This window comes from Chiloscyllium plagiosum, unplaced genomic scaffold, assembly GCF_037043375.1.
Source record: "Chiloscyllium plagiosum isolate Xiang-an unplaced genomic scaffold, Cpla_swu_hap1 HiC_scaffold_1, whole genome shotgun sequence".
NCBI lineage: Eukaryota > Metazoa > Chordata > Chondrichthyes > Orectolobiformes > Hemiscylliidae > Chiloscyllium > Chiloscyllium plagiosum.
In genome coordinates this window covers 111,636,088-111,650,081 of record NW_028270139.1, presented here as the reverse complement: position 1 = coordinate 111,650,081, position 13,994 = coordinate 111,636,088, and the positions used below count along the sequence as shown (strand labels likewise).

General features: G+C 38.6%; 1 protein-coding gene across 2 annotated transcripts in view; it reads left to right on the top strand.

Moving 5' to 3' along the window:
• The window catches only part of mtmr12 (myotubularin related protein 12), an 86,124-nt gene that overhangs the window by 18,654 nt on the left and 53,476 nt on the right, over positions 1 to 13,994 (top strand). For both annotated transcript variants that reach the window (XM_043687449.2, XM_043687445.2), the window contains exons 2-5: positions 3,679 to 3,730; positions 5,124 to 5,263; positions 10,838 to 10,910; positions 12,907 to 13,043. In XM_043687449.2, the coding sequence (XP_043543384.1) occupies positions 3,679 to 3,730; positions 5,124 to 5,263; positions 10,838 to 10,910; positions 12,907 to 13,043 (402 nt within the window). The remainder of the gene's footprint in view (positions 1 to 3,678; positions 3,731 to 5,123; positions 5,264 to 10,837; positions 10,911 to 12,906; positions 13,044 to 13,994) is intronic.

Sequence of the window (13,994 nt, the reverse complement as noted above, 5' to 3'; positions counted from 1 at the left end):
GTGCATTCTGAGACCAAACCTGTTATGCATTTTTTTTAGGAAGTCTTTATGGTCCCTTTGTATCTTTTGCCATAAAACAGTTTGGTGGTTTCCCAACCCAATATTTAAAGTCCTGCAACATTACTTGATGAGGAAGAGAGAGTTCTCTCTGACCATATTTTTCTCCCCTCTGTTTTGGTGAACTCATTGTTCACCATGAGACTCATGATTACTACGTTCACTTAGATCAGTGAGTGCATTTTTAAATCTTTTTGGTTTTCTTGCAATTTTTAAAACTTCCTTCCTTTACATGACCAGCATTTCCAGTTTTTATTACTCTAAAAAGAGAAGTGAATAATTGGCAAAGATCCCAAAAAGTAGTAGTTCTCCCACAGCCCAAAATGGTTGCAGCAATGATGTAATTTGGCACAACTGCTTCTCTCATTTGTGTAGACTGAATCCACTGGTTAGATGACTTGTATTTTTGTCGATGGGAATTTTATTAGGAAGTAAGTAACCTCTTTTATTAGAAAATATGCTGAAAGATGCTGTCAAAGCTTTTGGCCTTGGATTCCTCAGAACGGAATAGCAAGAGTACAAAATCTCAAAGGAATCAATGGTTTAGGTTGCATGCAGAGGGTGCTTAGTGCTGATCAAGTGAACTCTATGACCGATTTTGGCATGGATAATGCACCAGAGAGTACTTTTAACTGCCAAGCTTTTGTTTAATTTTCAAACCTGACAAATCTCTACTCTAGTTAAGGCATTGCCATTGAGAATGCACCAGGGAATGGCACTGTCCCGAGCTTTGTCTTAGTTGCAAAGTTGTACTGCATAGTCACGTTCTTTGTTTGCAGAGAACAGGGCTCTTATTGTGGACATGAGATACTTTTGGTGAGTGAACTACTTTGAACCCAAATGTAAACCAAATTAGTGACAGGCTTTCCCTGGAAGAACATTTATGAACAAGGTTGACTTGTTTGAAACCGTGTTGAAACTGTCTGCCAAGTGATCAATTTCACAACAACTCATGCTGAGATTTGAACTCATGGTCACACAGAATCCTTATCCTGTAGTATAATTAATGGTTAAGCAACTGTCATCCTGTACCTGAAGCTGGCTAGATATGTTGGAGGCATTCAAGCTGTTCAAGTTTTGATAACTCGAAGGCAGAATTGAAGAAACTAAAATTCATGTTTCACTGCAATACAATGGCCATAGTGTGCAGTAGCAATTCAGTAGGAATGTTTGCACAATTTATTTAATGAAAGCGTGAACTGTTTTAATGTTAAATGTTGACACACAAATATGACTTGTTTTATGAAGTAAAGTATTTTTTAATGTGCTGGTGGTTTGAGCTATACGCAAGTCTTCTGTAATATAAACACCAGTGCTGCTGACATTGAAGTTATTTGAGTATACCGGGAAAAGTTTGGTTTGAAACTATGATTGTGAATTTCCCTCGACTTAAAGCTGATGGTTATCACTCACTTTTTGTTCAAAATGATTTGGTTTGACAGCACTACACAATCATCAACCAAAGGAAACAGTAGGACCCTCGCCATGTGGGACTTGATGTAGTTTGATAAATACAGCTGAAAATGAAATTATTGCAAAAACTAAGCATGGCTAATCCTGAGCAAAATTAACAGAAATTCCAGTGGTGATTGGCATGCTGTATTTTGAGTGGGACTAGCTTCTAGTACAGGTTTGTTTAAACTAATGCGAAGATTGCAAAAAAATCAGTGTGTTCAGCAGGGGAGATTGGCATTGAAGGCAGTCCAGAAAACCTTAGCTCGGTTGATTAAATGTGAAAAAGTTTTTTATGAAGAGATGGAGTAAGTTGGGCCTGTACTCAGACTATCTGACTTGATGGGCCTTGACGAGGTAGGCATGGAAAGGCTGCATCTCCACGAGGGGCAGCAACATCCATTGGGCTTAATCTCAAATAAGAGTTCTTACATTTAAGATAGTGATGAGGAGGCATTTCTTCTGAGGGTAATAGAACTGTGGAATTCTTGACTAAAGAGGCTGGGTCATTAGAAATATTTTAAGGTGAACAAATTTTGATCATTTTTTTAATTAAGGATTATGGGGACAAGGCTGGAAAGGGGAGTTGAAGATTACCCGATCCGTCACGATCTCCGACTGCTGGAACAGACTGGATAGGCTGGCCTTTTTTTGTTCTTGCATCTTATTTAGGTTAACCCATTCTTAATACACATTTCGTTTCAGTGTCATCAAGGTCATCCTGTAGAAAGAAATCTATATCTTTGGGAAAATTTGTCAGACATTTTGGAAACAAAGTTATATTCTTTTCTCTGACATTCCTCTTCCGTATTTGGGAAAATGTCCATTTGTACTTCCGATAAAGGTTGACCAAGAATGGTTATTGATATTGATATTGGGAACAGCATGATGCTCTCCCAAACATTAAGTTTGTAATTTGCAATATTTACCATATTATTGTTCACACTGTAGACTTGTAATTTGATTGAACACATTATTGCATCTATAATCTGAATTATGTTTATATTCTAGATGTTTATTCTATATCTATAAACCCTTCTATTAGATTCTAGTCTGGAGTCATGATCGGGTAACAATTATTCTCTATATAAACTACTGAACTTTTAAATTAGATTCTCACCTTTCCTCACCTCATGCTGTTCTCATTTCCGTTATCCCAGGAGGTTCTCCAATTTCTGTTTTTTTTTAAATAGTCCACCTGCCACGATACCACAGAACAGGTAATATTCAAAGACTAGAAATTGTTTTTTGCCTTTTATCTCTTGCAGAAAGAATTCAATCATCCATGTTTTGAGAGAAACTCATCAGCTTTCAATCTGGGTATATTTGAGACTGTTCCTTTTGCTTTTGCAAAATAGTTTAAGTAATTTTGGAAAATGCACCGTTTGACATACACATTCCGTGTAATTCGGTATCACTGTGAGGTGATGCGATGAGAATAAAGAAAGAAATTTTCCAACTGGTCAGGTAGCATCAGTAACTAAACGGAGGAGATGAAAACTATTCAGGAAGACAGGGAGAGTGTAAGAGGAGGAGAATGAGGATTCGAGGACAGAAACAAGGATGTCATGCTGTGATTGTACAGAGCCTTGGTGAGACCACCCCTGGAGGATTGTGTGCAGTTTTGGTCACCTTATCAGAGGAAGGATGATCTGGTTACAGAAGAAATGCAACAAAGGTTGTCAAGACTGTTTCCTGGGATGAAAGGACTGACCTATGAAGAGAGATTGGGATGGTTAGGATTATATTCACTGCAGTTTAGGTCTTTTTCCTAGAATGGTGGAGTCCAAAACTAGAGGGTGTAGTTTTAAGGTGAGAAGGGAAAGATTTAAAAGGGACCCAAGAGGCAACTTCTTCACGCAGAGGGTGGTGCATGTATGGAATGAGCTGCCAGAGGAAGTGGAGGCTGGTACAATTACAACATTTTAAAAGTCATCTGGATGGATATGTGAATAGGAAGGGTTTGGAGGGATATGGGCGAAATGCTGGCAAATGGGACTAGGTCAGATTGGGATATCTGGTTAGCATGTAAGAGTTGGATTGAAGGGTCTATTTCTGTACCGTGTGACTCTGACTTCACCTAGATCTAATTTTCCTTTCACTCTAGATCATTATGTTCTTTAAGATGTTTTAGCTGAATCCATGATTGTAAGTCTCTTTTTATTCCAGGAAATTAAAAAAGAAAATGTTAACGATGAGCTGAAGCCACAGTTACTACCAGGTAACTTAAACCTTTTTCTTTTAAAAGATTTGTGCATTAAAAGCCTCGTTTCCTTTTCAAGTGTTGGACAGAAGATTAGTCAAGGGTTTTCACTGTTGGTTGTTTTTGGAAGATACGCTTCATGATTAGGCCACTGAGCCTGCTGTCATTTATGAACATCGGCTTACTTTGTTCTACCTGCCATGAGCTCTTATCCTTGATCCACTGAAAGTGAATTTACATTTGATTTTTAATATTTATCATTAGTGTTTACTGCACCCTAGTGGCAAACAATTTTTTTTAAGAACTTAAATGATCATGCCGCAGGTTTGCTCAAACAAACACTCCTGTGCTGAATTCTTCACTTGACTGCAGCAATCTATTAATGAACAATTGAAGCTAACTTTGGTTTAGCAAAAGCAAAATGTGTTATTTTGTTAACACCTTTTTAAACTAGACAAATTATATTTTCCAGCTGCAGCTGATGTGACTAAATATTTTGCAAGCTTTTTGTTTGCATCTAATAAGGACATCAAAAGCAGGAACCACAATAATATTACTGATACCCAATTTCTGGACACTTAATGTGAAAGGTCATCCTTGGGCCAATGAGTCAAAGTCAGGCGGAGGAAAAAGTGCTGGAGTACTCCGGTCTGGCAGCCTCCTGAAGAGGGAAACATTCAGACCGTTAACAGGAGCTGCTGAACTAAAGATGTTATGGGATTAATTTGAGCAGTTACTTGGGAGATGGACTGGGTATTTTCCCCTAGTAACTATTTACTTGACTGCAATGGAACCCTTTGAATTATGTTTTTTCTGAATGGATACTTTCATTGGTGAGGAGGGTCCTGATGAGGAATTACCCAGCAGAATCTTCACTTTATTTTGGGAAATTTCCTGGGAATTTGCTACATGAGGAATTCCACAAAAGTTGCCATACACAATCTGGCATTCAATTTAGGATTCAAGAACTCTGAAGGACTTTTTGTACCTGACCACTGGTGAGAGTATGGAATTTTCTTCTGCAAGGATTGATTGACATGAGTACGAAGGATGGACTTTGAGAGGAAAGTCTTCCTTCACGTGAGGGAACATAAGGTTACGATTGTAGGGTTGAAGAAGAAAAATGGGTAGAGGCTCAAGTGAAGTATAAACAGTCGTGGACTAGTTGGGTATTGGCTTGAGTATGTCTGTCTGGTTCTAGGCCCCCTCTTTCAGAAAGATTCCAAGACCTTAACAGAGTGCTGAGGGAATTTTAGATTGGATGAGGGACTGTAGTTGAACGAAGGTTGAGAGATGTGGTGGAGGGCCAAACCTGCATTCATGTTTCAAATGCCTGTTATGAATACTCTATTTGATCAGTTCTCCCTTTTTCTCCCCTCTCTGCTCTTCATTTCCCTTTCCTGTATGACAGGAGAAATTGTAATCTGCGAGGCAAACACGGTAGTGAAATTCAGTCGAGAAGATTCCTTACAAAGAGGCTTTTATGGAAAGCTCGTCTGTACCAACTTCAAGATTTCTTTTTTAAGTGCTGAGCAGTTGTTGGATGAGATGGTAAGTGTAATTTCAGAACGCTGGATGGTATTTTATTTGAGTGGTGCTGGTGCCAGTGTTCGAAATTTGAAGGGCTCATAAATTCTCTGCTTCTGGGCAGTACTTGTGTGACTGGGAAAATCAAAAGTAGAGCCAAAATTACAATGTGCAAAAGGGCTATAGTTAGTATTAAAACCTAGTCAGCAAATGATTTGGAGAAAACATTTTGGAGGGGTAGTATTAATCTTCATTTGGAAAGTTACCATTGTAACCAAGATCTGTGTTGTCATGGATTGACCAAGGTAAAGTATATGGAAAGGGACTTGGGTGGCATTGTAGTGTGGCATAGTGGCTTCATTCTTTGCTGTTCATTTCTGATTCTGCAAAGGAAAGGTCATATCTGATAACTAGTATGTTAGAAACAGGGGAAGTTACATTGCTTCACAAAGGAGGGTACAAAAATGTCCCAGAAATATTGGGGAATGCTTAGTCTAGTGAAAGGGAGGAATTGAGGAATATCAATGTTAATAGGGAAATGGTGTTGAGGAAACTGATGGGACTAAAGGTTGATGAATCCCCAGACCAGGCAATCTATGCTTCAGTACTGAAGGACCCTCTAAGTAATAGATATGTTGGTGGTCAGCTTTCAAGATTCTGGAAGACTTCCTGTTGATTTGGAGAGTAACTAATATAACCCCACTATTTTGGGTGGGGAAAGGTTCTAAGAATGATGCTAGTCTCAAAATATTAACTCTATTTCTTGCACACATGCTGCCAGACCTGCTAAGTTTCTCCATCACTTTGCTTCTATTTAAAAGTGAAGGTAAAGAGAGAAAAAAGAATTATAGGTTGGTTAACCTGATGTAAGTCATGTGGAAAATGAGAGGCTACTGTAAAATATTTAATAGCAGACGACTTGGTAAGCCAGTGACAGGATTGGACAGAGTCAGCATGAATTTATGAAAGGGAAATCCTGCTTGACAAATCCACTCCTTTTACTCCAATTATTTGATATTTAATTCCCCCAGTTAATATCTCTACTTAGTTCACCCTTAGTATCATCTCTGTGAAGAGGATGTGGATATGCTTCATTGTGATTTGGCCAAGCTGAGTAAGAGGGCAAATGCATGGCAGCTGAAGTATAATGTAGATAAATGTGAAATTATTCACTTTGGTGGCAAAAAACAGTAAGACAGATTGTTTTCCCATTCTATTGCTATTCAGAAAAGGGGAGGTATCCTTGTGCACCAGTGGCTGAAAGTAAACATGCAGGTACAGCAGGTGGTGAAGAGGCAAATGATATGTAGGCATTCAAAGGACAGAAGTTAATTACAGAAGCAGAGATCTTTTGCTGCAACTGTAAAAGGCCTTGCTGAGACCGCACCTGTAGTATTGTGTGCAGGTCTGACCTCCTTTTGCTGAAGAAGGATGTTCTGGTTATGGATGGAGTACTGCAAAGATTTACCAGACCAGATGATTGATTCTTGGGATTGCTGGTCTGACGCCTAAAAAGAGACTGGATCAGTTAGGATGGTATTCACCGGAGTTAAGAAGAATGAGAGGTGATCTCATAGAAATCTATAAAAGTCTAACGGGACTGGATAAGAGCAGGAAGGATGTTCCCAATGACTGGAAAGTTCAGAACGAGAGGTCACAATTTAATGATACAAGGGCATTTTAGGACTGACATGAGAAATTTCTTCACCCAAAAGGTGATGAACCTCTGGAATTCTGTGCCACAGAAAATGGTTGGTTCCTGGGGATGAAGGGATCAAAGTTTGGGGAGAAAGTGGGAATGGTTGGATGATCAGCAATGAGCATATTAAATGTTAGAGCAGGCTCAAATGCTGAATGGTCTACTGCTGCACATAGTACTACAAATTCAGTGACATGATTTAAGCAAGCATTTAAAATCATTATCTAGAAGCAAATGGTGTGTAGGCTAATCAGTTTGTTTAAAGTAAACATTGTTTGGCCACAGAGTCGTTTCATATCAGCAGTCTGTGGGTCTCTGTGCTCTTGTTTCTATCGCGAGGCTTGTTTGAGTTCAAGATTTGTTTTGTCTTCAGCTATGTGTGGTACTTCAGTTTTAAGTGTTCAGCTGTAACCTGCTTCATGATTGAAACAAACCTCTTCCCCATGAGAAAATTCAAGCTGACTGGCTTGTTGTTACCTAGTTGCCTCATTTCCCCCCCCCCCCCCCCCCCCAAAATGCTGCAACTTCTGGTTCTTAAATCAATGAGCTTTCCTGTCCAATTAAATCTTTGCAGATGAATTTTTGAAAATTCATACCAACACCTTTACCACTTCATTTGTCACTTCTTTTAAGACCCAAAGATGAAGTCCATCAGACGCTCGGAACATGTCAGCCAGCAGCTCCTAATAGCTTGCTTCGTGATGCTGCCCTAGAGATTGTAATTTTACCATGTTTGTCTCCTTTTTATTTCCTGATTTAAACCTATTGTAAGACAAAGCATAAAATTTGTTCCTTTCAACTACCATTTCCCTTTGATCTACTATAAACTCTCTCCATTTATATTCTGTAGAGAGCCAATGCTCTTTATATTTCTTTTTAAACACCTATAGAAACTCTTGATGTCTGTTTTTAACATTTATAGCTAGCTTCCTCTCATTTAACTTTTTTTCTCCAGATTAATTTTTAGTCATTCTGTTATTGCTATTAATTTTATAAATGACTCTCTAGGTGGTGCAAAAAGCTTTCATGCAAAGCATCAAATGAATCCTCTGTAAGACATATTTTGTTATGACAGCAAGTGGTGTTTTAGCAATTCTTAGAATTCAAATAAAATGCATCTGCAGTTTTTAACTGTTGCGTTAATTTGATATGATCTCATAAGAATGGCTCTTACCTGTGATATTGTGGATTCAACTTTATTTAGAGATATGGCGGGTATTAATGTAAAAACCTGAAATGCCTCTTTCAACTTCTCAGGCTGTGGTTTCCTTAACTTTCTTTACCGCTTACCTTGAAGGAGTGGGAGCTGCCCTCTTCCTTTGTCTGTGCCACCTTGGAAATTTTCTTTCAGTAGTGATAACTTACTTTGAGTATTCTGAAGTATTCCCTTTCAATGTCTATCACTGCTTGATTTGTTTCCTCACTTAGCACTTTAGCCAGTTCTGCTTTTAGGCCCACGTAGTTGTCCTTATTTTGAAAATACTAGCCTTACACCACCCTTCTTCCTTTCAAGATGGATGTAAAGTTAAATTATATTGTAGTTGATGCTATCTAGGGGTGCCCCTACTCTGAGATCATTAATCCTGTCACAGTTGCGGTTTTCAGTTTAGTATAACTTTTCAGAACTTGTAGCTCTAAGAAATTATTCAAAGCACTTTATGAATGCCTCACACAGGTACCATTGCCAATGCACAATTATTGCTATTCATTTGCCACAAGAACCCAGTACTTTTTGTGTAATTTCTTCTTTCAGATTTCTAGCACTCACAGTTCTTTGTTTTAGTTATTGTCTATTTAGACTTGCAATACGATAATTGTTTGGGGACCTTCTAGACCCTTGTAAAGAATTGACATTTAGATTAGATTACTTAGTGTGGAAACAGGCCCTTCGGCCCAACAAGTCCACACTGCCCCACCGAAGCGCAACCCACCCATGCCCCTACGTTTATCCCTTACCTAACACTACGGGCAATTTAGCATGGCCAATTCACCTGACCTGCACATCTTTGGACTGTGGGAGCACCCGGAGGAAACCCACGCAGACACGGGGAGAACGTGCAAATTCCACAGTCAGTCGCCTGAGGTGGGAATTGAACCTGGGTCTCTGGCGCTGTGAGGCAGCAGTGCTAACCACTGCCACTGTACCGCCCAAGGTCATGTAATTTGATTAAGGCATATGGGATATTTTCATGGCTGAAGCCTGGTTTATAAACAGACTATGCTAGTGCTGCTAAATGCTAGTTAAACCATACCATGATTCTTGTTTGAAGAAACATCTTACGAGAAATATTTAATAAAATAGTACAGAGGAAAATTTATGTAGATGTTATGAATGTTGCTATGATGAAAGAATTTTATAACTAAATAGAATGGAGTTGTTCTGTTTGGAAATGAGGCTGAGAGTTAGATAACATTGGGGGTGGGGGAAGGGGTTAATAGATTTCAACAATTTGGCGGCAAGACGAAGATTGGCAGGGTGGTGTCATTGTTCTGAGGGTGGTGAGGATTTGAAACTGCAGAAAGAACTGTAAAGCAGAAGTCTCATGAACTTCTATTTTAAATTCTGTAACCTTTTATCACAATGGACCAAAAGTTGGAAAGTGGGATCAGACAGAATTGCTCTTTTTCAGCTGGCACAGGCACAGTTAACTGAATGGGTTCCTTTGCTGAAAATGTGTTTACTGCAGATAACTTAATTGGTCTGCAATGTTTCCACTTCTGGTTCCTGGAAATTGAAGGATTCAGGCCAGAATTAATTTGGCAACTGACAGCAGATGGCTGGAACACAGAAATTGTAGGTTTGAATATCAGCAACAGGTGTAACTTGAATTAATGAGTGCATTGTTTGACATTGTTCTCCAAGCTTATTTTGCTGTTTAAACACCTTACACAGGTAAGGATGTATTTGATGATTTTATTAGATAAATTATTTAAGATAAGATATTTAAGATAAAATAAGAAACTATTTGAAATTTTTGGTAGAAAGCTGTTTAAATTGTTCTTGATGGATGCTATTAAGGTATAGTACCCATTCTTGGAAGGATAATTCCTAGTGTCAATTTTTTAATTAAAATTAACAAAAATTAGAATATTGGAAGACCTTGGACAGGGAAGAATGAAGAGTGAACAACTTGGATCTTGTACAAACACTTCAAATTGAGAATAATAGGTAAATTTAAAATGCAACAGCATGACTAATGTCATTTTTCAGATGTGCTAATAGATAATAGATGTTTCAGTTTATTTGTTCAAGCATTGGGAACTGTTGTGGTATCAAATTGAAAATGGGTAATGCTAATTCTTCAACACCTACCAAATTCACAATTGTCTACTCGTAGAAGAATATATAAGAATGTATAGGCAGCAAGTGTATAGGAACTTCATTTGCACGTTTTCCTCCAAATCCTACACCATCTTGCTTTCGAACTATATTTTTGTTGTTGCAGTGTTAAAATCCTGGAACTTGCTGTCTAATCTGTCTGGTGTTCCTAAACCAGATGGACTATAGCAGTTCACAAAGATGGCTCACCAGCACCTTCTCAAGGGGAATTAAGCAAAGGCAAATAATTCTGGCATTATCATCACATGAATAAAAATCAAGCTACTTTCCAGATCTTAGACTGTAATTTGTTTCTTGTAAAATTTACCCAGTCTCCGATGTACAGCATGGAAACAGACCCTTCGGTCCAACCTGTCCATGCCAACCAGATATCCCAACCCAATCTCGTCCCACCTGCAAGCGCCCATATCCCTCCAAACCCTTCCTATTCATATACCCATCCAAATGCCATCTAGATCTCCACTTTAGATTGCTTTAAAAAAAATCTAGGCATGATTTTAAATATGATCAGTTCTCTTTGAATGTTTATTTTGGATTTTGTTTTTGTTTTGTGTTCCAGGAACAATCATATAGGAATAAACTGATGGGTGAAAATGATATCTCGTTGCATTGTGTGGACCAGATCTTTGGAGGTAATATGACAATGCATGGAGTTTTTCATCAATTCTAGTTTTGTTGCTATTTGTGCACATACCAACCTTGCAAAGAATATAGATTGTAACTATAGCAGTGTTGTCTGAGGATTGACCTAACCGAAAGGGAAATTTGGCTGAAGGAGCTGAGTTGGCCTAGTCTGAAACCAATTCTGTTGGAACTAGAGAACCGGAGTAGGCCATTCAGCCCTCACAAACTATTCCTTCATTTCATTAGATCACCAAATCTTAAGCTTATCATTCACCTGCCTGCAGTTAATCCCTGCTTAAGTTTCTACATGTACAGAAGTCATTTTGCTGAAGGCTCTGTATGGTGGCTGCAAGGAATAAATGCCTGCAGGGATTGAGGGTAGTGGGAATGTTTTAATAGCAAAGTCTGTGGTAATTGATTTGGAGCCAGCAATTCAATAATAATGTTTTAAAAACCAGTGGCCGGTGGTTCCTATTTAAGTAGGCATGTTTTTGTTTTTAAAAAAGAATTGTCACTTATGTGCACCTTGACAATAGGTCAAGCTATCTAGCTAGTTGCAATGTTCGGATGTCAAATTTCACTTTGTAAAATATATTAAGTGGAGTACTGGAGAATAATTGTTAGTAATTACAGTAGCTATTTGAGATGCAACATACAACTCAGTCATGAAGTTTTAGTAATTTTTCTGTATTTCCAGAATTTGTTATGTTATTTTGAATTTCGTTTACAATAACACAACCAATTTTACGCAGCAGGATTGTTCAAAAAAGCATGCGAAATAAATGATCTGATCCCACCTCCTTTTTTTAAAAAAAAAAGTTGTTTTGGTCAAGGAAAGATGTTCTGTTTGGACTTCTCGAAGTTTGAATAGTGTCTGAACAGGCAAATGGAACCTCCAGTTAATGCCTCATTTGAAGGATGCCACTTCCTGCAATTTTGAACTTTCAGTACTGTGCTGGAGTGACAGTCAAGTGAGAGATACCAATTATGTCAAATTGACGCTTGGTTGTAATGTTACTTAATTTGCAGGGATCTTAAAATTATTATTTCTTAGATGGCTCCAGTTTTAGCGAAGGAAATCCATTTTGCTCTTTTTGTTGTCTGTTGACATGTCGATCCTTTTGCTTGGGTTCTTCACTTTGTGTGCATGTCAACCTTTGTTTTCAGCTCATAGTGAAATGATTTGCCAATGAATTTCAAAATGACAAGATTTGGAATGTTATAAAAGGGGTATTTTCAAAAAAATTTGTTATTAATTTTCATATTATTAAACTGACTTAAATTGTTCTAATCAAATAGTGTTCAGTTCTGGTTGCCTCCTTATAGGAAGGATGTGGAAGCTTTGGGGAGGTTGCAGGGCAGACTTACCAGGATGCTGCCTGGACTGGAAGGTATGTCTTATGAAAAAGGGTTGAGAGAGCTACGGCTTTTCTCATTGGAGTGAAGAAGAATGAGAGGTGACTTGATAGAGATGTAAAAGATGTTGAGAGGCATAGATAGAGTGGATAACCAGAGACATTTCCACCATGGGAAAAAGTCTATCATGAGGGGGCATAATTTTAAGGTAATTGGAGGAAGATTATGGGGAGATATCAGTGATAAGCTCTTTACACAGTGGTGGGTGTGTGGAATCTAGTGCCAGCAGTGGTAGTCGAGTCAGATACATTAGGGACATTTAAGTGACTCTTGGATTGGCATGTGTATGATAATATGAAGGTTTGCAAGTTAGTCTGATATTAGAATATGTTGAAGGATTGGCACAACATCAAGGGCCAAAGGGCCTGTACTGTGCTCTGCTGTTCTGTTTTCCAAATGTTCTAAAACACTCTCTTTTGACTTGCTGGTTATCAAATTGATGCCTAAACCTTTGTTTGGAAGGGTAATGTTGAGATGGGAAGCATGTAATTTACTGCTGTGTTTTACAAAAATAATGGCTGAAGATCAGCATTCACGTTTTGTTGCTTCGTGTTAGAATTTCATAACATTTTGTGGTTATCTTTGTAGTGTATGATGATAAAAAGAAGCCGCTCCTACCAGGTGCTGTAAAGAACAAAATTCCTGAGAAGCTTCTGCTGTATTGTAAAGATTTCCGAGTCTTTCACTTTGGGTTAAGATACACGAAGGAAGAGGATGCTAGAAGGGTAAATGAGAGCTAAACTAACTATCTAATTTCCTGCCTCTCATACAATTCAATTAGCTTCTTTACAAATTTGTCTACCTTTTATGTGTATCTTTCAAGCTATGTTTAAAATGATTCAGTGCTGCAGAACATGGAACAGTATAGCACAGGAGCCTTTCAGCCTGCCATGTCTGTGCCTACAATAATGAAGACATTCTCAACTCCTCCCATCTGCCTGCGCATAGTTCATATCTCCCTCTCTTCCTATCTGTTCAGGTCTGTCTAAATGCTCCTTAAAGGTTGCTATCATATTTGCTTCTACCACCTCTTCTGGCAGTGTGTTCCAGGCACCCTCTGTTTTAAAACGAAAACTTGTCTCACACATCTCCTTTTTTAACTCCAACCCCCACATCCCTCACATTAAACTATGCCCTGTAGTATTTGACATTTCCACCTTGGAGGGGAGGGGGGTGGGATTGGCAAAGACTCTGACTATCCATGCCCTGTGATTTTATATATTTCTATCAGGTTGCCCGTCAATGAGTGGTTGCCTCTGATGTTCTCGTGAAAACAATCCAAGTGTATCCAATTTCCCCTTATAGCTAATATACTCAAATCGTGGCAACATCCTGGTAAACCTCTTTGGCATCCTCTCCAAAGTGTCCACATCCTATAGTGTGCTGACCACAACTGTACACACAACTCAATATGTGGCCTAACTGAAGGTTTTTATACAGCTGCAACATAACCTGCCAGCTTTTATACTCCATGCCCCAACCAATTAAGGCAAGGATGCAGTATGTTACCTTTACCATCTTGTCAATTTGTATTGCCACTTTGAGGGAGCTATGGACATACACCCCAAGATTTCTCGGTAGTTCAATGTTCCTAAGAGTTCTGTCATTTACTGTATACTTTCTTCTTGCACTTACAGTCCAAAGATGTGCCGGTTAGGTGAATTGGCCATGCTAAA